We start from the raw sequence: 24,198 nt of genomic DNA, 5'->3' as shown, positions 1-24,198 counted from the left end.
TCTTGCACTCATCAGGACAATTTGCAAAAGTACCAATATAAATGAAAAACATTTTATACTACAGCAAACATTTTATTAACCAGCATCTATGGGACCAAGAGTGTATTGGTTGATCAAAAAGGTCCACATAGTAAATGCGAAAGCACTCAAGTGTTAGAAGCCTAATGCTGGGGGTACACACCTATACTTCATTTACAGCATAAATCGAATAATACCACACCCTTGTCTTAAATGATACCAGCAGCGATCGTTTTCACCTTGCACTCAACTGACTGCTTAGACATCATGATAATAATCAAGGTATTTTAGGCATATAAGTTTTGCCAGTTTATCAAGAGTGCCACTTCAAACAAAGTTTGCTGTTCATTAGCAGAGTGCAGAGTACTTGGAGAATGGACTCTGATTGATAGAGGCATCGTTGTGGAGATTACAGCAGTTAGACGAGAACTGACAGTTACATTCCAAGCTCCATTTAAACTGTTCGACTGATCAAAACATTGCCCTAAGAAATGACTCAAAGAATGCCTCTCACTTGTTGAGTTGAAACAGATACAATGTGTGCACATGTCTGCAAAGGACTGGGTCATGTGTATGAATAAGTGGCTATCAGCATACACAAGTCTGCCACACTGCAAGATCAACTAAACTTTAAAATGCTTGTCAATGCAATCCTTCAAACACATGTTAATTTAGCAAATGTTGTTCTCATGTTTTCAGTTTACACAAGCTTGTTGGTTCGGTACAGCAAGTACTTTGTTGCAAACAGTTCAAAGTGATAAGCTGTTTGACAATTCACCAGTCTTTCAGACACAGAAAAATACAGCGCAGTACAGGCCCTTCGGCCCTCGATGTTGCGCCGACCGAAGCCTACCTAACCTGCACTAGCCCAATAACCTCCACATGCTTATCCAATGCCCACTTAAATGACCATAAAGAGGGAGAGTCCGCCACTGCTACTGGCAGGGCATTCCATGAACTCACAACCCGCTGAGTAAAGAATTTACCCCTAACATCTGTCCTATACCTACCACCCCTTAATTTAAAGCTGTGTCCCCTAGTAATAGCTGACTCCATACGTGGAAAAAGGTTCTCACTGTCAACCCTATCTAAACCCCTAATCATCTTGTACACCTCTATCAAATCTCCCCAAACCTTCTTTTCTCCAATGAGAACAGCCCCAAGTGCCTCAACCTTTCCTACCATGCCAGCCAACATCCTGGTACACCTCCTCTGCACCCGTTCCAATGCCTCCACATCCTTCCTATAGTATGGCGACCAAAACTGCATACAATACTCCAGATGAGGCCGCACCAGAGTCTTATACAACTGCAACATGACCTCGGAATCCGGAACTCAATTCCTCTACCAATAAAGCTCAGTTTTATAGGCCTTCTTCACAGCACTATTTACCTGGGTGGCAACTTTCAGAGATCTGTGTACATGGACACCAAGATCCCTCTGCTCATCCACACTACCAAGTGGCCTACCATTAGCCCAGTAATCCATCTTCTTGTTATTCCTACCAAAGTGAATGACTTCACACTTAGCTACATTGAACTCCATTTGCCACCTTTCTGCCCAGCTCTGCAACTTATCTATATCCCGCTGTAACCTGCCACATCCTTCTTCGCTGTCCACAACTCCACCGACTTTCGTGTCATCCGCAAACTTGCTCACCCAGCCTTCAAGCCCCTCCTCTAGGTCATTTATAACTATATATAACTAGGCCTATATAACTCACATCACACTAACAGGATGTGGATTTACTGTTGCCAAATTTGCATATAATACAAACATGGAAAAACAAGTTGAGAGAGGGATATAAACAGTTAGAGATATTCACAAGATAAGTAAATGAGCAAAAAGTTGGCAAATGGAGGAAAATGTGGAAAAATGTGAAATTGTTTATTTTGCAAAAAAGGGAACAAAAGAACAGAATATTACTTAAATGGTGAAAAATTGTAAAACACAAAGGGAGTACTGGTGAATTAAACAAAGCTAGCACACAGTGCAGTAGGTAACCAGGAAGGCCAGTAGAATGCTGGCCCTTATTTCAAGGAAACTGAAGTATCAGAGTAGACAAAAAATACTACAAGCGTGCAAGGTGCCGGTGAGACCACATCTGGAGTACGGTGAGCAGTTTGGTCCCCTTATTTATAGTCATACAGCACAGAAACACTCTTCGATCCAACCAGTCCATGCCAAATGTAATCCCAAACCTAACCAGTCCCACCTGCCTGTTCCTGCCCCATATTCCTTCAAACCTTTCCTATTGATATACAGTTCCAAGTGTCTTTTAAATCATTGTAATTGTACCTGCATCCACCACTTCATCAGGCAGCTCTACCATTACTACCTTTCTTGGGAGACAAAAAAACCCAAGAACAAAATAACCTTTTTAAAAAATGACAGCACTGTCGCACTGCTCTCATGTTAAAAATATGCCCCCAAGTCTTGAAATTCCCGATCTTAGGGAAAAGACAACGACCATCAACTCTATCTATACCTTTTATTATTTTATAAACTTCTATCAGGTCACCTTTCAATCTCCTACCCTCCAGTGAAAGATATCCCAGCCTTTCCTTATAACAAACCTTCCATACCTGACATGATGTCATTTCATTGAAGGCAGTTCAGAGAAGGCTCGCTAGGATGATATACCTGCAGACCAATCTTCAGTGTAAGTTCTTAGGAAGGCAAATGGAATTTTGTCCTTCATTGCTGAAGGGATTGAGTTTAAAAGCAGAGAGGTTATGTTGTAGTTGAACAAGGTGCTGGTGAGGCCACTCCTGGAGTACTGTGCGCATTTTTGGTCTCCTTACTTGAGAAAGGATGTACTAGCACTGGAGGGGGTGCAGAAGAGGTTCACTGGATTGATTCCGGAGTTGAGAGGGCTGACTTGAGAGACTGAGTAGACTGGGATTGAATTCATTGGAATTCAGGAGATTTATATTAAAGTATGAAGGGAATCAATAAGATAGAAGTAGAGAATATGTTCCCACTAGGCAGAAGTGGGTGCTGGAGATTAGAGGGTAAAAAATGAGGTCTGTAGATGCTGGAGATCACAGTTGAAAATGTGTTGCTGGTTAAAGCACAGCAGGTCAGGCAGCATCCAAGGAATAGGAAATTCGACGTTTCGGGCATAAGCCCTTCATCAGGAATGGAGGTTAGAGTCAAGATTAGAGTGGTGCTGGAAAAGCACAGCAGGTCAGGCAGCATCCAAGGAGCAGGAATGAAGCCTGACCTGATGACGAGTTTTTGCCCAATTTTCCTGCTCCGCAGATGCTGTCTGACCTGCTGCGCTTTACAAGCATCACTCTAGTACATTCCCACTGGCAGGTGAAGCTAGGACAAGACAGCAGAACACCAAGATTAGAGGTAGCAGATTTAGGACTGAATGGAGAGTGAACTTCTTCACCCAGAGGATTCATGATCTATGAAACTCTTTGCCCTGTGAAGTACTTGACACTACTTCATAAATGTTTTTACAGCTAAGGTAGATTTTTTTTGAACAATAAAGGAATTAAGGGATATGGTGAGAGCGTGGACAAGTGGATCTGAGTCCATGAAAAGATCAGCTATGATCTAATTGAATGGAGGAACAGGCTCAACGAGCTGGACTGCCTACTCCTGCTCCTCGTTTTTGTTCTTAGGATCCCTGGTATGGGCAGATTGTCTTATGAGCAAAAGGTTAAACAGACGGAACTCTACTCACTGGAATTCAGAACGATGAGAGGTGATTTCATTGAAGCATACAGAATACTTAAGGCATTTGATAAGGGAAATGCTGAAAGAATACTTTCCCTCATGGGAGGGTCTAGGATCAGAGGGCATAGACTCTCAGAATGAAGGTTCATGTGGAGGGTTAGTAAGGTAAGATTTTTTTGTTTTTTTCAATCTCTCTTGGCAGGAGTTACAGAGCTTTTGCCCGAAACGTCGATTTTACTGCTCCTCAGATACTGCCTGAACTGCTGTGCTTTTCCAGCAACACTCTAATCTAGACACAGGAGTTATAGGGAGATCATCTAAGTTACAGGATAAAGGTAGCTGGGTGACCGTCAGGAAAGGGAAAAGGAATAGGTAGACTGTGCAGGGATCCCTTGTGATCATTCCCTTCAACAATAAGTACACTGTTTTAGATACGGGGTGGTGGTGGTGTGATGGTGGAATCTAACAGGGGAAAGCCACAGCAGCCAGGTTTCTGAGCCAGGCTCAGTAGTGGGGGTGGGGGGGGGATGAACAAGAGAGCAATAGTGATAGGAGATTAAATTGTGAGGGAAACAGACAGGAGACTCTGTAGTCGTCAGCAAGACTCCCAAATGCTACGTTGCCTCCCGCATGCCACGATTAGGAATGTCTTGGATACAGTCTACAGGATTCTTAAGGGGGAGGGGGGAAAAGAGAGAACAGCCAGAAGTCATGGTACACATCAGTACCAATGACACAGGAAAAGGGATGAAGACCTGAAAAGAGAATATAGGGAGTTAGGTTGGAAGCTATAAGTCAGGGCAAGCACAGTAGTACTCACTGGATTGCTAAAGATGCCACAGGCTATGAGGCTATGAACAGATCACGTGTAGATGAACATGTGGCTTCAGATATGGATCTTTGGGATACATTCTGGGGGAGGTGGGACCTGTACTCAGACAGGTTTCATCTGAACAGGAGGGGCATCAATATCCTGGGCAGGAGATTTGCTAGAGCTCTCCAGAAGGGTTTAAATTTGTTTGGCATGGGTGTAGGAACTGGAGCTATAGGTCTGAGGATGGAGTAGCGAGCAAACAGCCAGATACAACTTGCAGAGAGTGAGAGTTGGTATAGACAGTTGATATGGCAAAGTTGCAGTCAGTGTAATGGGTTGAAGTGTGTCTGTTTTAACACAAGTAATATCAGGAATAAGGGTGACGAACTTAAGAGTATGGATCAGTACTTGAAACTGTGATGTTGTGGCCATTACAGAGACATGGATATCACAGGAGCAGGAATGGTTGTTGAATGTTCCGGGGTTCAGATGTTTCAAAAGGAATGGGGGGCTTGGGTAAAGAGGTGGAGGAGTGGCATTGCTCATCAGGAATGGTATCATAGCTGCACGAAGGGAGGTTGTCAAGGAGGGATTGTTTATACAGCCCATATGGGTGGAAATCAGAAACAGGAAAGGAACAGTCACTTTATTGGGAGTTTTCTACAGATCCCAAATAGCAAAAGGAGATACAGAGAAGCAGATTAGGAGACAGACTCTGGAAAGGTGCCGAAGTAACAGGGTTGTTGCCATGGGCGATTTCAACTTCCCTAAAATTGATTGGATCCTCCTTATTTCAAGGAGTTTGGATGGAGCGCTTTTTGTCAGGTGCGTCCAGAAAGGGTTCCTGATGCAATATGTAGATAGGCCGACTACAAGGGAGGCCATATTGGATTTGGCGCTTGGCAACAAACGAGATCAGGTCTCAGACCTATCTGTGGGAGAACCTGTCGGTAATAACGATCACAATTCTTATAGTCATGGAGAGGGGGATAGAAGCAGATGTAAAGAAACTTTTAACTTGCGGGGGGGGGGGGGGGGTGCGAAGGGAGAGGAATTATGCTGCTATTAGGCAGGAATGGAATGCCTAAATTGAAACAGATGGTCTCAGGCAAACGCACGACAAACGTTTTTCGTTGATTTGTGCTCCTGCCCACACAGGGGAAACAAAAGGTGCCATAGTGGCTCAGTGGTTAGCACTGCTGCCTCACAGCACTAGCCTTAGGTGACTGTGTGTGGAGTTTGTACATGCTCCCCACGTCTGCATGGGTTTCCTCCAATATTCCAAAAGATAGGCATGTTAGGTGAATTGGCCATGCTAAATTGCCCAGTGTTAGGAGCATTAGTCAGGGTAAATGTAGGGAAGTGAGTCTCGGTGGGTTACTCTTCAGAGGGCCAAATGACTGTTTCCATACTGTAGGGAATCTAAACAAAATGTGGAGACTACTTAGGGAGCACCTGCTAATAGCAGGACAGATCTATCGAGCACTGAGACAAGGAAAGGATGGAGGGTGAAGGAACCCTGGGTGACAAGAGATGTGGAACACTGGTGAAGAGGAAGAAGAAAGCTTACTGAAGGTTGAGGAGGCAAAGATCAGACAGGGCTCTTGAGGATGAAAGGTATCCAGAAAGGAATCGAAGCATAGACTTGGGAGAGCTAGAAGGAGGCATGATAAAGCTTTAATTTATAAGGAAAACCCCAAGGCATTCTACGCTTGTAAGGAAAAAGACGATGGCTACAGTGAGGGGAGGCCTGATCAAGGATAGTGGAGGGAACTTGTGCCTGGAATCAGAGAAGGTAGGGGAAGTCCTTAATGAATAGTTTACTTCAATATTCACTACTGAGACAGACCTTGATGTTTCTGAAGACAGCATGAAATAGGCTGATATGCATGAACAGATTGATCTTAAGAAAGAGGATGTGAAAATTTTGGGCCAGACAGGATATACTCAAGGTTAATACAGGAAGCAAGGGAAGAGATTGCTGCCTTTTGGCAATGATCTTTGCATCCTCACTGTCCATTGGAGTAGTGCCAGGTGATTGGAGGGTGGCAAATGTCATTCCCTAGTTCAAGAAAGGGAGCAGAGATAATACTGGGACCTGCCATGACAAAGGCCTCCAGGCCCTCCATTCCTTCCTCTCATGCCATCCCAACCAGTACCATTCCAATGACACCCTCATCTGCCTGGTCGAACTGGTCCTCACCTTAACAACTTCTCCTTCTAATTCTCCCACTTCCTCCAAACCAAAGGGGCACCCACATGGGCCCCAGCTCTGCTTGCTTCTTTGTCGGATACATGGAATAATTCGCAACTACATCGGCACCATCCCCCACCTTTTCCTCCGCTACATCAATGACTGTATTGGTGCTACCTCATGCTCCCATGAGGAGGTCAAACAGTTTATCATCACCTTCACCCAGACCTCAAATTCACCTGGATCATCTTGGACACCTCCCTCCCACTCCTGGACATCTCCATCTCCATCTCCATCTCCATCTCCATCTCCATCTCCATCTCCATCTCCATCTCCATCTCCATCTCCATCTCCATCTCCATCTCCATCAACCAACTAACCATGTACATGTACTAAAAACTCACAGACTCCCACAGCTAACTGGACTACACATCCTCCTACCGTGCTTCCTGTAAAAATGCCTTAATCCCAATTCCTCCACCTCACGTATTCCAGGATGATCACTTCCATCATTGAAAATCCCAAAAAGCCTCCTCCTTCAATTTCCCCTCCCAAGTGGCTGACAGTGCCCTTCAGTGCATCCCTCCACTTCCTGCACCTCTGCCACTGAACCCCATCCCTCCCAACACAACAAAGACGGAACCCCTCTGCTTCTCAGCTTCCACCCCACCAGCCTCTGTATACATCGCATCACATCAACCTCCACCACTTCCACCACCTACAAACAGACCCCACCACTAGGGATATATTTCTCTCCCCACCTCTTTCAGCATTTCCGATAAACCATTCCCTCCGTAACTCTCGTCAGATCCATGCTTCCCCCCTCCCCCCCCCCCCCACCCCCACCCCACCAGCCCTCACCCCACTCTCGGCACCTTGCCCTACAAACACAGGAGCTGCAAAACCTGTGCCCACACCTTCCCTCTCTCTTCCACCCAAGGCCCCAAGGGATCCTTCCATATCAGACAGAAATGTACTGGTACCTCCACTGATGTTATCTAATGTAGCCATTGCACCTGATGTGGTCTCCTGTACATCAAGGAGACAGGGCCAACTTGCGGATCGTTTCAGAGAACATCTCCGAGACACACGCACCAACCAACTCCACCACCCCGTGGCTGAACACTCAACTCCCCTCCCAATCCCGAAAGGACAGGCAGATCCTGGGCCTCCTCCATCGCCAAACTCTTACCACCAGAGGCTTGGAAGAAGAAAGCCTCATCTTCCACCTTGGGACACTGCAACCAAATGAGATTAATGTGGATTTCACCAGCTTCCTCATTTTCCCTTCACCCCACCTTATCCCAGTCCCAAGCTGCCAACGTGGCACCGTCCTCTTGACCTGTATCTGCTCCACCATCCTCTCTGACCTATCACCTTCCCACCCACTTTTTTTTAAAAAGATTAGATTACCTACAGTGTGGAAACACACCCTTCGGCCCAACAAGTCCACACCGACCCTCCGAAGAGAAACCCACACCCCTATGTTTACCCCCGACTAATCCACCTAACACTACAGGCAATTTAGCACAGCCAATTCACCTAACTTGCACACCTTTGGACTGTGGGAGGAAACTGGAGCACCCGGAGGAAACCCACGCAGACACAGGGAAAATGTGCAAACTCCACACAGACAGGTGCCGGAGGAGGGAATTGAACCCGGATCCCCTGCACTGTGAGGCAGCAGTGCTAACCACTGAGCCACCGCTCATCTACTTGTGGGCGGCACTGCTGTCTCACAGCGCCTGAGACCCGGGTTCAATTTCCGACTCAGGCGACTGACTGTGTGGAGTTTGCACGTTCTCCCCATGTCTGCGTGGGTTTCCTCCGGGTGCTCCGGTTTCCTCCCACAGTCCAAAGATGTGCGGGTCAGGTGAATTGGCCATGCTAAATTGCCCGTAGTGTTAGGTAAGGGGTAAATGTAGGATATGGGTGGGTTGCGCTTCGGCAGGTCGGTGTGGACTTGTTGGGCCAAAGGGCCTGTTTCCACACTAAGTAATCTAATCTAATCTAATCTAATCTATTTATAGCATTCTGATCTACCTTCCCCCTCACCCCAACCCCAATTTCTCTGTCCCCTGATCCACAAGCCTCATCTTTGATGAAGGGCTTATGCCCTAAAAATCAATTTGTCTGCTCCTTGGATGCCACCTGACCTGCTATGCATTTCCAGCAGCACAGTTGCAACACTGATCCTGGGAATTACAGACCAGTCAGTCTTTCGTCAGTGGTGGACAAAGTATTGGACAGAATTCCGAGAGACAGGATTTATGATTACTTGGAAAACCAAAGTTTCATTAGAGATAGTCAGCATGGCTGAGTGGGGTAGTTCGTGCCTCAAATCTTATTGGATTCTTTGAGGATGTGACAAAATACTGAAGGTAGAGCAGTGGATTTGGTACATATGGATTTTAGCAAGTTGTTTAATAAGCTTCCCTATGGTAGGCTAATTCAGAAAGTAAGGAAGCAGAGGATATAGGGAAATCTGGCTGTCCGGATACAGAATTGGCTGGTCCATAGAAGACAGAGGATGGTGGGAAATTAAATGTATTCAGCATGGAGCTTGGTGACCAGTGTTCTGCAGGGATTGGTTCCGGGATCTCTGCACCTTATGATTTTTATAAATGACTTGGATGAGGAAGTGGAAGGGTGAGTTATTAAGTGTGCCATAACACAAAGGTTGGAGGAGTTGTGAATAGTATGGAGGGCTGTTGTAGATTGACAAGAAGCATAGATAGACAGAAACCTTTTCCCCAGGCAGAAATGTTTATCATGGGAGGGCGTATTTTAAGGCAACTGGAGGACCGTTTAGGGAAGATGTTAGAGGTAGGTCCTTTATAGAGTGGTGGGCACATGCCAGTAGCGGTAGTAGAGTCAGATACATTAGGATCATTTATGCAACTCTTGGATAGGCAGATGGAAGTTAGTACAACGAAGGGTATGTAGTTTTGTCTGACCTTACAGAAGGATAGAAGACCAGCACAACATCGAGGGCCGAAGGACCTGTACTGTTGTAAGTTCTACAGTTCCAGACAGATATTCCAAATTATGAAACTCCCAAGTGCAGAGATGAACTCACCCCCTACTTTATTCACCTGCCCCTTCTTTGGTTGCATGATTAATTTAGAAAACCACCCACGAGGGTAGCAACCCCTCTTCCAGACTAAATTATTTCAAGTTTTAAAAAGGTCCAATTTAGCCAAGCGAACAAACATATGAATTTATTACTTATTAAATGAAATAAGTCAGCCCGAAAAATATATGGATCAAACTTTGTGGTTCAAAAGTCACAGCTTATAGCCACTGAAGGAAAAATAAACTGGTTTTATTTAGGATTAAAAATTGTTTTTTTTTGCAGAGAAAATAGCTCTTGAACTTGCACTAGTCTGATGGCTCCCGACTAGTTTGCTTACAGGACCAAGCTGTACAGGTACCTAGGAATCGATCACAATTGTTCGCATGCAGATGGCTTTAGTCGATAATTGGTTCACTAGTCCATGCCAGCTAATCTCCATTTACACATAATCCTTTGCTTCAGCTCATCTGCAAACTACATAACTGCTTCAACAATCAGCTATATAAACAACACTTACAATGAATGTTATGGTTCTGTTCGTCGAGCTGGAAGTTTTTGCTGCAAACGTTTCGTTCCCTGGCTAGGGAACATCATCAGTGCTATTGGAGCCTCCTGAGAAGCGCTGCTTTGATGTTTCTTCCGGTATTTATAGTGGTTTGTTCTTGCCGCTTCCGGGTGTCAGTTTCAGCTGTAGTGGTTTGTATATTGGGTCCAGGTCTATGTGTCTGTTAATGGAGTTTGTGGATGATTCATCCACAAACTCCATTAACAGACACATAGACCTGGACCCAATATACAAACCACTACAGCTGAAACTGACACCCGGAAACGGCAAGATCCATCAACAGACACATCAACCTGGACCCCACATACAAACTACTACAGCTGAAACTGACACCCGGAAGCGGCAAGAACAAACCACTATAAATACCGGAAGAAACATCAAAGCAGCGCTTCTCAGGAGGCTCCAATAGCACTGATGATGCTCCCTAGCCAGGGAACGAAACGTTTGCAGCAAAAACTTCCAGCTCGGCGAACAGAACCACAACAACGGACACCCGAGCTACAAATCTTCAACCAGACTTTAAACTTACAATAATGTCAAGTTACTTGCTTTCCAAAATATGCAGCAATCCTTCAACGATCCCATTTCACTCCACAGTCAAAACTACAAAAAAGGCCAAGTCAGAATTCTTGGCTTCTACAGGTTGGTAGAAATCTTTGATGGTACTTTATTGGCAGTATTCAAATCAAAAGTGCTTTTCCTATTGTTTCCTTCTGGCCAGCTTGCTAGCTATTTTACTTCGAGCAATGTTCTATTCGTTTTACTAACAATGCAGGGGCAACTAATTATGGTTTATTGATTGCCAATTTTACAGCACCTCAAGCCAGGCTGGTACCCATGATCACCTCTGCTCACGACCACTACCGCACCCAGACCAAGGGTTCAACTAGTTTATAATTCTTTTGTACATTACTAGCAGGACACAAAATGTCTGGAAGAGATGGCTTTCCACTGAAGGGGTTGACGAAAGCTCCCTCTTTTTTACCGTTTTATGTGAGATATCTCTATTTGAAGTGTCCATGATAGACTGCAGGTGCAGCATTCCACATAGAAATGCAACAAACAGCACTGAATTTATCTCTACAATAGTTTTTAACAAGAACAACAATTAGGAATCAAGAATTATCAATATGTCCATAGTACTTCAAGGATGTGATCCTACTCTGATCCACTGTGCCTGCTTCAATTTTAAAAGTGACAATCAATCATTCTCAGATTCATTTCCCAGGGCAATCCCTTGACCAGAATCAACCTGCCTGGATTAATTTGTACATAACTGGCACTCAACTGCCATGTTATTATCTAAATGATGCATTCTCCACAGTAACACCTCTTCCAAACACAATCTATTTGCTTAGCAATCAATGATAGTTGTGGTTGTTAGCCATCCCAAGTCTAGGACATCTCTGTCAGAGTTTCTCAGGGTAGTGTCTTCGGCCCAAACTCTTCAGCTGCTTCAATGACCTTCCCTCCATTATAACAAGGTCACAAGTGGGGACATTCACCAATGATCACAATGTTCAGTGCCATTTGCAACTTCTCAGATACTGAAGCAGTCTACTTTCAAATGCAACAAGATCTGGACAATATCTAGGCTTGGGCTGACAAGTGTAAGTAACATTCATGCCACAGAATTGCCAGGCAATGACCATCTCCAATAACAGACATTCAATGGGATTACCATCATTGATTTCCACGCTCCTCGCCCAACCCCGCCACACCTCCAAACCAAACTAACAACATTCATGGGTTACCATTGACCAGAAACGCAACTAAACTCATCACAGACACAATGGCAACGAGAGCAGGTTAGAGGCTCAGAATAAGGTCACATGTAACTCCTCAAGTCTGCCCTTTGTCTACAATTGCCCAAGTCAAGAGTGTAATAAAATGCTTCCCACTTGCCTGAATGCATGCAGCTCCAACACTACTTCAGAAGCTTAACACCATCCAGGACAAACAGCCTGATCGATTGGCCAAACATCCACTCCCTTCACCACCGATGCTCTGCTGAAGCAATGTGTACTATCTACAAGATGCACTGCAAACATTCATGAGATTCTTAGACAGCAACCGCCAAACGCATGACCACTTCTATCTAAAAGAGGAAAGGCATTACCTGCTAGTTCCTCTCCAAGCCACTCTCCACCCTGAATTGGAAATATATCACTATTCCTTCACTGTTGCTGTGTAAAATTCTTGGAATTGCCTCCTTGAGGGCACTGTGTCTACCTTCAGCATAGGGACAGTTGCAATTCAAAAATGGAAACTCACCACCAGCTTCTCAAGGGCAACTTGGAACAGGCAATAAATGCTAGCCAGCCAGCAGTACCCACATCCCACAAATGATTTAAAAAAAAAACACCCTGTTCTCAATACAGTATAAGTGCTTTCTCTTGCATATTCCAGGACAATTTACAAGATGAAAAACTTTGTCAAAGTGTCATTTTTTAGCAACACAAGTTCTATACTAGAAATATTTATCAGATTAAACCTCAAGAGAAAGGAATCATGAATACAGTCTTTCAAAATGGATTAGCAAGCAAAAAGTAGTCCAAATTTGGCAATTACACATTATAATGTTATATTATCACTGAAGTTAAAAATAAAATTAATTCACACTCAGCTAATGACTGCTTATCACATCCCCCGCCCCCGACATCAACTCCTTTAAAAAGGGAAGCAGGAAAGTGAGACTGTTTCAGGATTTTAAAAAAATCTTTATGTCCTTAAATATATCTAAAATAGACATTAAGATATGTATCCCTTAAATTAAGTCATGAAAATAAATGGTGTTCACTGATAAATCTGAAATCATATTGCTGAATTTGGAATATTCATTAGTTAGAAACTTTGCACACACCTGAGATAATTCCACCTCTCCAATCCTGAAAATCTCTTCTGTTTGAATAGCAGACATTAGCTGTGACACCGTACAAGGAACTATTTGCTGGGCCCGTGACCTCTGATAGAAGAATGAACAATGTTAATTCAGCAGATCTCAAATATGTTTACAGAAACAGAGAACTGGTTCAATTACAAAAGTATAAAATTTATAGACTATGTCTCTGCCCACAAAGTTTTAAGATATTAAAATTGTATTTTAATTACTGCTACATCTCTTGTTACAATAATGGATTGATCAGAAGGTGGTTCTAAGCTTTTACTTACAATATTACAGGGCTTAGCAATAAATGGCAATGCAAAATGGAAACAGGAATGTGGTCATATCTTGTCTAAATTGCATTCATTTGCCACTTAATCACGTTTAAAGTTAAAAAAAGTGTGATGCTGGAAAAGCACAGCTTGTCAGGCAATATCAGAGGATAGTTAAAATTTCGAGCACAAGCTCTTCATCAGGATTTTCGATTCTGATCTCTAACATCTGTGGTCCTCATTTTCTCCTACTTGAATCATGATATAGCGAGTGTTTTGATTGCTGAATTGTATTACAGAATAATGTGTACTCTGAGGGCATTATAACTCTGATATTGCAACAGGTCAGAGTAGCCAAATGGTGTAAAATAAATTAACATTCTTACTGACTGCTTCTGAAAATCCAATAAACAAACTTAAACTGTGACAATAATGCTGGTGTCACCCTTTCAGAATGTTTCCATTTGAATAATTTTAAAGCTTAAAATTTCAAAGCGTAAAAGTATACTGCACTTATCACTTTCACAAAGCCTCCTACACTTTCTGGACACAGCAGTTACTGTTCTTCAACAAAATCAAGGAAGCATTTACAAACTGGTAGAGATTTATAAATTTCTAGCATTTTTTGATCAGATGAACCAGCTCAAATCAGATTGCAAATATAGATATAAAAATACAGCATACTACAAACTTACCACTGGTAGTTTAAACAAGACCAATACCAATTTTTATGAAGTTCTAGGTAAAATAATATGCACTTGACACCCAAATTTATATTGCACCCCACAAGCAGAACTATAGTGCTAAGTGGCACAGAAAGTGAAGTAGTCCAATCTGAAACTCAGGTCCTAAATAGAAACAAGGGAAACTACAAAGATATGAGGGGTGAATTAGCTACAATAGATTGAGTAGTTTTGAGTAAAAAGGCATGACAATAATAGGCAATTGCTAATATGCAAGGAAAAAAAATGCATAAATTACAACATTCCTTTCGTGTGAAAGAACATAATAGGAAAATCAGGCCAGCCATGGCCAACAAAATAAATTAAAGATAGCATTAGATCCAAACAAGAGTCATAAAAAGTTGTTCGAAAAAGTAGCAAGCCTGAGGACTGAGAGCAGGCTAGAATTCAGCAAAGGAAAGTCAAGAGGTTAATCAAGTGGGGACAAACAGAGCACAAGAATAAATGTTCATCTTACATAAAGCAGACAATGCTTTTATAAAGTAGGTTCTTCCAAAAAAGATACATAGGCACCATATAGACAGAATTTTTAAAAAACGGCAAAGCAATAACAGAATTATGTTAGTTGGATCTTCACGGAAGACAAGAAAATAACTTTCCAGAGATGTTAGGGGCTAGTGGGGAGGAAGAATTGTAAGAAATTACTATTGACATAAAAAATGTGGAAATTAATAGAATTCAAAATTGATATCAGAGGGCCTGATAATGTACATCCTAGCGTACTAAATGAGGTGGACTTGGAAATAGCAGGTCTTACAAAATTCAATAGATTTTGGAACAGTCCTAACAGACTGAAGAGTGGCAGATGTAGCTTCATTATTTTAAAAAGGAGAAAGGGCAAAACCAGGAATAACAGACAGGTTAGCCTATCAGTAGTAGGGAAAGTGCTGGCATCCATCATAAAGAATGAAAAATACCAAAAAGATTACACAAAGTCAAAACAAGTATCTAATACACTAAGTAATCTAATCTAATCTAAAAGGAGGAGATCCAGTGGATGAGGTAGATTTGATTTTCAAATGACTTGAGAATGTCATGTGAGGAGTGATTATGTCAACTGATTCATTGGAGTTTTAAAATAAAAAGGGACATGGGAAATGGGAAGGAGCAGGAGTTATTAGGGTCAAAGATGAACAACATGGTCCAACTCACCCACGGTGACCAGATATCCTAACTTAATCAAGTACGATTTGCCAGCACTTGGCCCATAAACCCTTTCTATTCGTAGATCCATCCAGATACCTTTTAAGTGTTGTAACTGTACCAACCTCCACTTCCTCTGGAAGCTCATTCCATACACACACTACCCTCAGTGTGAAAATGTTGCCCTTAGGTCCTTTTTAAATTTCCCTCCCTCCCCTGAAACTGATGCCCTCTGGATCTGTACTCCCCCACCCCAGGGAAAAGATCTTGTCTATTTCCCCTACCTATGCCTCTTACAATTTTATAAATCTCTATAATATTACCCTTCAGCTTCAGACGTTCCAGAGAAAACAATCACAGTCTATTCAGCCTCTCCGTATAGCTCAGGTCTTCAACCCTTCAAACTAAATTCTGACTGGTCCAGAGAGACTGAATGTAGAGATGTTGGTTCCCTAGATGGGGGTCCCAGAACAAGACACTACAGTCTCAGGATACAGGGTGACCATTTCCAACTGATATCAGGAGACATTTTTTCACTCAAATGGCAGTGCCCTGCAAAATTCTCTCAGAAAGCTGTGACGATTTGGTCACTGGAAGTATTTAAGAAATAAATAGATTTCTAGAGGCTAAAAGGTGTCAAGGGGTATACAAAGAAAGTAAGAGTACTGGACTAAGGGTTTAGTCATGATCATTGAATGATAGACAGTACTCAGCAGGTCAAATGGTCTACTCCTGCTCTCATTTTCTATCTTTTAAATACTGTACTTACCGTTTTTCTGTCACTTTGGCTGGCTCCAGCTGGTGAGCCAAACCCACCAGGTGACTGCAAGTAGCCCCCACCTCCAGCACCAGTATCTCCAAATCCTCCATAACCTCCACTAAAAGAACCTAGAAAATAGTATTGGTGATCAGTTCCAGCATCAAACCAAAGATACATTTACAACTTCATAAACTAATTTTCATCTATTTCTAATGAGTATTTCAGAGAAAGTGATGACTGTAGACGCTAGAGAGTCAGAGTTGATAACATAACACCAGGTTATAATGCAACAGGTTTAATTGGAAGCACTAGCTTTCAGAGCGCCACTCCACCACAACCACCTAATGAAAGAGCAGCACTCCAAAAGCTAGTGCTTCCAATTAAAACTGTTGGACGAGAACCTGGTGTTGAGAGATTTTTAACTTTGTACACCCCAGTCCAACACCGGCATCTCCAAATCTTGATAACACATGGCATCAAAGAAGGGGTATGTCTGAAAAGTCAACTCTCTTGCTCATCAGATGCTGTCTGACCTGATATACTTTTTCCAGTGCCACATTTTAACAATTTTAAATAGTATTTCCCATTCTGCTCAGATGGTCCAAACACTCCCTGGCCTCCTCACACCATCTAATATCTCTGCTACCCTCAGATATCTGAACTCACCTAATTCTTGCCTTTTAAGTATTTGAATTACTCCCTCACTGATGGCTAGCCTTTCAGCCACTGATTCTTAAGTGTTAAAATTTCCTCCCTTAAACTCTTGACCTCCTCCTTCTACCTTAAAGATGTTGCCAATCTGGCAGCACTAGTGGAGCGAGAAAAGTTAACATTTCAGTGCCTTGGTCATTCATGAGAAGTCCATTCCCCAAAGGGCTACCCACGCTGACATGAGACAGAAAATGGGGCAGCACGGCAGCACAGTGGTTAGCACTGTTGCCTCACAACGCCAGGGACCTGGGTTCAATTCCCAACTCAGGCGACTGACTGCGTGGAGTTTGCACGTTCTCCCCGTGTCTGCGTGGGTTTCCTCCGGGTGCTCCGGTTTCCTCCCACAGTCCAAAAGATGTACAGGTCAGGTGAATTGGCCATGCTAAATTGCCCATAGTGTTAGGTTAGGGGTACGGGTCGGTGTGGACTTGTTGGGCTGAAGGACCTGTTTCCACACTGTAAGTAATCTAAACTAAACCACAGGCAAAAGAATTCCGATCACACATTCAGTTACATAATATTATATGTAACAACATATAATATTATATTTTACAACATATTACTTCTAAAATTATATTTCTTTTTCCTAACAAAAGAACAGGTCAGTTAAAGAATTACAGCTAGAGTATTTATAAACGTAGTGAGGCCTCAATACCCTATTCTACTCTCCCTACCCATCCGTATACCCTGACACACTTGCTCCCCTCCGGCTTCATAAACCTCCTTCCTCCCCTCCACAAAATACACTTTCGATTTATTTTAATCCGTTAAAGCCGCGGAATAAGAGTGGGGATTGGAAACGCATGAGAACTGGAGAGCCAGAAGCTGCAGGCAAGCCTCCGCTCCATTCGGGGCGCATCCACCTTCCGAGAACCGTTCTTGCGAGCCGCGGCTTTTCCCCGGGCACCCTCTCACCCGGATTGTTCCACATCGTCCCTTCCCGCGACCGTTTAACGGACGAAAGCCCGCTTGGACCGGACAAAGCGCGCCAAACAGGTCGCGTGCAGCAGCCGACCACTCACAGGCCTCGATATTCAAATTCCTCGCCCAATCGTTGCCAGGGAGTCCGGCTCGTGTCGAGGGTTTTCCCACCCCCTTCTTCACCTGACCCGTGATTGGTTTGTAATGGTGAAGCTCTGACGGCCGCTGCCATTTTTGTTACTGGCAAAGCTCTTGCTCAGTTCCTGCTTCTTTTCCACGAGTTCAAAACAATGACTGCAGATGCTGGAAACCAGATTCTGGATCAGTGGTGCTGGAAAAGCACAGCAATTCAGGCAGCATCCGAGGAGCAGCGAAATTGACGTTTCGGGCAAAAGCCCTTCATCAAGGCAGAGAACCTGAAGCGTGGAGAGATAAGCTAGATGAGGGTGGGGATGGGGAGAAAGTAGCATAGAGTACAATAGGTGAGTGGGGGAGGGGATGAAGGTGATAGGTCAGGGAGGAGAGGGTGGAGTGAATAGGTGGAAAAGGAGATAGGCAGGTAGGACAAGTCCGGACAAGGCTTTTACCCGAAACGTCGATTTCGCTGCACTCTGGATGCTGCCTGAACTGCTGTGCTCTTCCAGCACCACTGATCCAGAATCCCAAGTCCGGACAAGTCATGGGGACAGTGCTGAGCTGGAAGTTTGAAACTAGGGTGAGGTGGGGGAAGGGGAAATGAGGAAACTGTTGAAGTCCACATTGATGACCTGGGGTTGAAGTGTTCCCAGGCGGAAGATGAGGTGTTCTTCTTCCAGGCGTCTGTTCATAAGCCGAATTTGTGTGTAAGTTGGAACAGATACAGGCTAATCAGTCCACCATTCGTTGACAAAACATTGTACATAATTCAGATTTTGAAAAATAATATTTAAAAATGGGAAGCTGGAGGTAGGTTCTTAAATATGGGACGTTCATATGTCAGCTATCCTTAGTAGCCACACACTCAGATGACAAGCAACATGAGTTCAACTGGGACAACACTACTATTATAGGACAAGCCAAACAGAGAACAGCCAGGAAATTCCTAGAGGCATGGCATTCATCCACAGATTCAATCAATAAGCACATCGACCTGGACCCAATATACCAGCCACTGCAGCGGACAGCTGGAACTGACAACTGGAAGCGGCAGATACAAATCACTATAAATGCCGGAGGAAACATCACAGAAGCGCTTCACAGGAGGCTCCCAAGCACTAAGGATGTCACCTAGACAGGGGACGAAACACAAATTCCCAGCTCAGTGAACAGAACCACAACAACGAGCACCTGAGCTACAAATCTTCTCACAAACTTTGAAGAGTGTATGGGTCCATAGGAGTGTGTGTGTGCACGCCTGTGTGCACGTGTGTGAGCATTGGGGTCACCTGTAGTGTGACATGAACCCAAGGTCCCGTTTGAGTCCATCCTCATGGTCACCGAACTTGGCTATCAACCTCTGCTCGGCCACTTTGCATTGCTGCCTGTCCCGAAGTCTGCCTTCGAGGATGGTCACCCGAAGGTCCGAGGCCGAATGTCCCAGATCGATGAAGTGTTCCCTGACTGGGAGGTAACACTCTTGGTTTATTTGGAAGCACTAGCTTTTGAAGTGCTGCTTCTTCATCAGGTGGTTGTGAAGCAGAAGACAGAATTTATATATACACACACATATATACATGAGACTGTAATCTTTTGCTATAAATTCTGTGTCTTATGGACCTGCTTCACAACCATCTAATGAAGAAGCAACACTCCGAAAGCTAGTGCTTCCAAATAAACCTGTTTGACAATAAGCTGGTGTTATGTTATTTTTAACTTTGTCCACCCCAGTCCAATACCAGCTCCTCCAAATCATGACCTTTTAATTATGCAAGCAGACCAGACGGACACTCTTAATCTCATCAGAAGTAGCAGCCAGCACTTAGTACATATTTTGACCTGTTTTGAGTCTCCCTGGACAGAAGCCCTTCAAACCTTTGTGTGCCATATATAAAACAGTATAACACCATAGTAATCGAATTTTAATATATGTAAGAACTGTGTATAAAAGGGCTCTTATAAGAACTGTATTTAGGGATTCTATTGCTGCCTCAAACTTGTGCTGTTGCAGTTGCTGAATAAAGGAGACTATTTTTACCACTCACCGATTTTGTTCGTTCTTTGATCACGTTCCACAGTAGCCGCAAAGACATTGGTAGTACGGGAATCAATAATGGTAGCACCACTGAATATGTACAGACAGTGGTTAGATTGTCTCTTATTAGAGATGGTGCCTGGCATTTTTATAGCACAAATGTTATTTGCACTTGTCAGTCCAAGCCTGGATATTGTCCAGATGTTATTGCATTTGAGCATGGACTATTTCAGTATCTGAGAAGGTGCACATGGTGCTGAGCATTGTGCAATCATTGGCATACATCCCCACTTCTGACCTGTTCCTGTCACCTTTTCCAGTTGAGCATTCCAGATTTCAGAACTCAAAGAGGGAATGTTTCCTTGTTTCCCCCTAGAAAGGAAGATTCTTTTCTATAAACTCAAAACCTCTTGAAAATCTCCAATGGTCCAAGAAAAATAGATCCAACTTTTCAAATAATTCCTCAGAACTGACATCCCTCTTCCCTGATTGCTGTTTATTTTTTTCACAACAGTTTAATTTTTTTCCCAGAAGTGTGTTGCATAGAATTATGCAGAATGTACCTCCGGTTCCTCTCTCCTTGACCAAGTGTTTGTTCATTGAGCTATAATCTCCTTTCATGGCTCAGTATCATATTTCATTTCACAATCTGTGAGACACCTTGGGACATTTAGTTACATTATAGAGTGCTCCATTAGTATATGTTTCTGTTGTTGTTGATCAATGTTTTCTAAATTTCAACCACTATCTCTTTGCTTTTACAAAATACATCTCAATTTAAAAACTTGAATAAGTGACATTTTCAATATTTGTGTTCAAAGACATCTAGGTCTTTGCGGAGCACTATTTCAGAGAACTGTTCTACTTGTAGTGGACTACCTTTCCATCGCAACTGGTTAGGTAAGAAATACGGCAAGGTGAAATGACCTGATAATCTATGTCCGTGACATTGTTGAAGATTAGATTTGATCAGGGCACTAGGGATAAGTCCCATGCTTCACTTCAAAATTATTCCATGGGGTATTTTAGACCCACCCTAGCACACAGATGGAGTTTCGATTTAACACCTCGCCTGAACTATGGCACTTCTGTCAGTACTACATGGAGCATCACTCTTTGTGCTGAACTGTCAGGGCTGGGATTTGAACTTATAACTTTCTTTTAAAGAAGCAAGTCTGTGACCACCGAGCTACAGTTGTGCTCTAGCAGTAAAGCTTTGAGTGGCAATGCAGCAGGTAATCAGTGGGAAACAACCTGGGCGACGAGCTAGATTAATTTCTGCTGGCATAAGGAGATATGTGAAGGGAAATAAGTTACAGATGTTTTATCTTGAGGTTTTACAAGGTATGTGCGACTTTTGGAACAGGAGTTTGGTTGTCATTCAAAGTTCTTTCATTTAGGCCGTAATAAAACTTTAAACTCTGGAACTTTGGCCATTAATTCAATCGAGTGATCAGTAACAGTGCACACACTGCTCTAGTAACAATGCTACTTCTGGGCTTTCTTCTCTTTGTTACTAACTGTGGGATCATTTTCAGCCAGGGAGGTAAGGTCTGATTAGTTTTATATTACTTAATTCAATTGGAGATGAAAATGTCATGTGAGTGGTTAACGACTGAACTGTCTGTTTGATCATGGTACAACGGTCAGCCTCTGTTTAAGCTTCATGAATGATGTTGTATGAAACTAAGTTGCTATTGTGACTGAGGCCAGAACAGTGAGCAATATATATTTACCATTATGTTTTTGCTTTTACATTAAATGCCTTGATTTATAATTGCAAGTATATCCACATACATACGCACATAATTGAGTTACCGTATTGCAAGTTCAAAGGTCATCATTATTCACATTTGTGCAAATCAGCTACTGCCAGAGAGCTTTAATGTTGTGTTAAATCCTGTCCTGGGTGGAATTCTGGATTATTTCAAAAGGCAGGCAATCTCTGAAACACATTTCGTAGCTTGACACACAGGTTTCCTAAAGCAAGATTAGCTACTCAAAATTTGGAAGGTGGTGACAGAAGCAACTCACTGAAACTTAATAAACGGCCACTTAAGGCCATTAACAAGCTTGTTGTCGTCTCATTCAAGAGCTAGATTAGGATTTTCATTTCAAATGTCACCTTTGATGTACCTTCAGCGTCACACATAGAGGTGAAGGTACTGACATACCAGGGAGCTATCTGCCAACAGCAGGACAGAGCTAAAGTGCAACATTGTGGTACATGGATGACAAAACTTGAGTCTGGTATTTATAGGGAGAAGGATGCTACTACCATTCCTCTTTCCTTGACTGATTCTGAGAGCCTATTCAGTTTACAATACTGGAGAGATAACTATGTGTGAGTCTGTGGTGTTTGGAACCAAGTGGATCTCATTGACTATGAGATCCTTGATTGGCATTATTAACCTGGGTCAGTCAGGATGCCCTGGCCAACCAATATAAGCAGGGGATTTTAAATCTCCTCCATTGAGGGGACTGACTCTGAGCTGGCTGGCTACAGTCAGCGTACTATGCTCAAGTAAATAAAGGCTGATTTTGTGACAGGATATCCGCCTCTGTGCAGTTATCTCAGAGTCCTAACAAGAAGTGGTTCTTATTTTAACACTTGCAGTTTATTGATTTCAGTGAGGTACAAGTTACATTTGCTAGCTAAACATTGTTGCTAAGACTATTGGGAGACAGGTGACACTTTTGTCCCCTTCAATGCCCAAAGCTATTATCCCCATTTTCCCACCCCAGACTGTCACATCATCATATTGGGTGGAGTCTAACGCAGTCTCCCACATTAATTTTTTCAGGATCTTACCTAATACAACCATTAGCATACAGGTCCAGCAAGTGATCAGGAAGAGAAATAGTTGGTGTTTATTGCAAGGAAATTGGAATATAATAGGGAAGTCTTACTGCAGCAGTATAAGATCTTAGTCAGATCCCATCTGGAAGATATTTTGTATAGTTTTGGTCTCCTTATTTGTAAAATGATGTAATTGTGTTAGAAGTAGTTAAGAGAAGGTTCACTCAACTCCTTCCTGGAATGAGGGGCTTATTTTATGAAGAAAGGTGAACTGTTTGTGCCTGTATTCATTGGCGATTAGAAGAAAGAGAGATGATCTTACTAAAATATAAAAGATGCTAAAGGGACTCAATAGAGTGGATAGCAGAAGAATGTTTCCTCTTCAGGGGGATATTAGACTGGAGGCTAAAGTTAAAACTAAGAGGGTTCCCTTTTAAGACAAGCATGAACAAGGCCGGACTTGTCCCTACTGCCCTGCCTCCTATAGAATCTGACCCCTATACCCCAGCCCTCCCAAAACTCACAGCAACCCACCACCCACTGCCACAACTGACTCAACTCATCTGTGAGATTGCACCCCACTATCCAGGTCAGTCCGGCCCCGGCCCCACTCTGCATGAGGTTGCCACTCCTCAGAAAGTCCCATGGATCAGGAATTGAAAAGGATTTGGTTAAAAGAACCTCTCCACCTTTTAAAGATGACATTAGTTTCACTTTAATTGGAAAATGTTTAAATATGCAAACTGTGACAAAATGTGTAGATTAGGTCTGTTTTGTAACTGCTGTAGTTTAGATAGACCATGGGATGAGAAAGCATAAAGTGTATTTTAATCTGTTGGAATTGTTTGTCTTTGGGTCTTAAGGCACAGTGGTGGTATTTCAACGTCTGGTGCAGATGGTGTGGGCTAGTACCACCTGCCTTAGATTGGTGTCATAACATGTCTGAACAGGTTAATTAAAAATATCTAAATGTTTATTTTTGCCAGGTCACTTTTGGCACATCACAGATCTTCACTGGGACCCTGATTATAAAGTGACAGTGAATCCAAACACTGTGTGTCCTTCATCTTCGAAACCTGTACTAAACCCAGGGAAGTGGGGCAGCTACCTATGTGACTCCAATTGGGACCTCATCAATCTGACACTTCATAAAATGAAAACCTTTCACCCTGAGCCAGACTTCATTCTTTGGACTGGGTAAATGTTTGGAACTTGCAGTGAAAATCAAAAGAAAGCAAATAGATTGCAAAATAAACCAATTAAGATTGTCCTAATAGGGACCAAAGGTTGCTGTTTTTTATAGGGAGAAGAATAGTTTAAGTTTCTATCATGATAATGCCAGCTATAGGTGACATGATCATTAATAGTCATACAGCACGGAAACAGATCCTTCGGTCCAACCATTACATGCCGAACATATTCCCGAACTGAACTAGT

General features: G+C 42.9%; 2 protein-coding genes across 2 annotated transcripts in view; one reads left to right on the top strand and one right to left on the bottom strand.

The window, feature by feature from the left end:
* The window catches only part of rpa2 (replication protein A2), a 38,097-nt gene extending 20,196 nt beyond the window's left edge, over positions 1 to 17,901 (bottom strand). The window contains exons 1-3 of the mRNA XM_060847372.1: positions 17,786 to 17,901; positions 16,169 to 16,287; positions 13,221 to 13,322 (exon numbers count right to left, since the gene is read on the bottom strand). Coding sequence (XP_060703355.1) covers positions 13,221 to 13,322; positions 16,169 to 16,287; positions 17,786 to 17,801 — 237 coding nt within the window. The 5' untranslated portion in view covers positions 17,802 to 17,901. The remainder of the gene's footprint in view (positions 1 to 13,220; positions 13,323 to 16,168; positions 16,288 to 17,785) is intronic.
* A 5,851-nt stretch (positions 17,902 to 23,752) lies between these two features.
* Positions 23,753 to 24,198, top strand: part of LOC132829819 (acid sphingomyelinase-like phosphodiesterase 3b) — a 63,917-nt gene continuing 63,471 nt past the window's right edge. Inside the window, exon 1 of the mRNA XM_060847184.1 lies at positions 23,753 to 23,958. Coding sequence (XP_060703167.1) covers positions 23,915 to 23,958 — 44 coding nt within the window. The 5' untranslated portion in view covers positions 23,753 to 23,914. The remainder of the gene's footprint in view (positions 23,959 to 24,198) is intronic.

Source organism: Hemiscyllium ocellatum, chromosome 30 (genome assembly GCF_020745735.1).
Source record: "Hemiscyllium ocellatum isolate sHemOce1 chromosome 30, sHemOce1.pat.X.cur, whole genome shotgun sequence".
NCBI lineage: Eukaryota > Metazoa > Chordata > Chondrichthyes > Orectolobiformes > Hemiscylliidae > Hemiscyllium > Hemiscyllium ocellatum.
The sequence above is the reverse complement of the archived record's forward strand: the minus strand, read 5'-3'. Positions and strand labels throughout refer to the sequence as shown.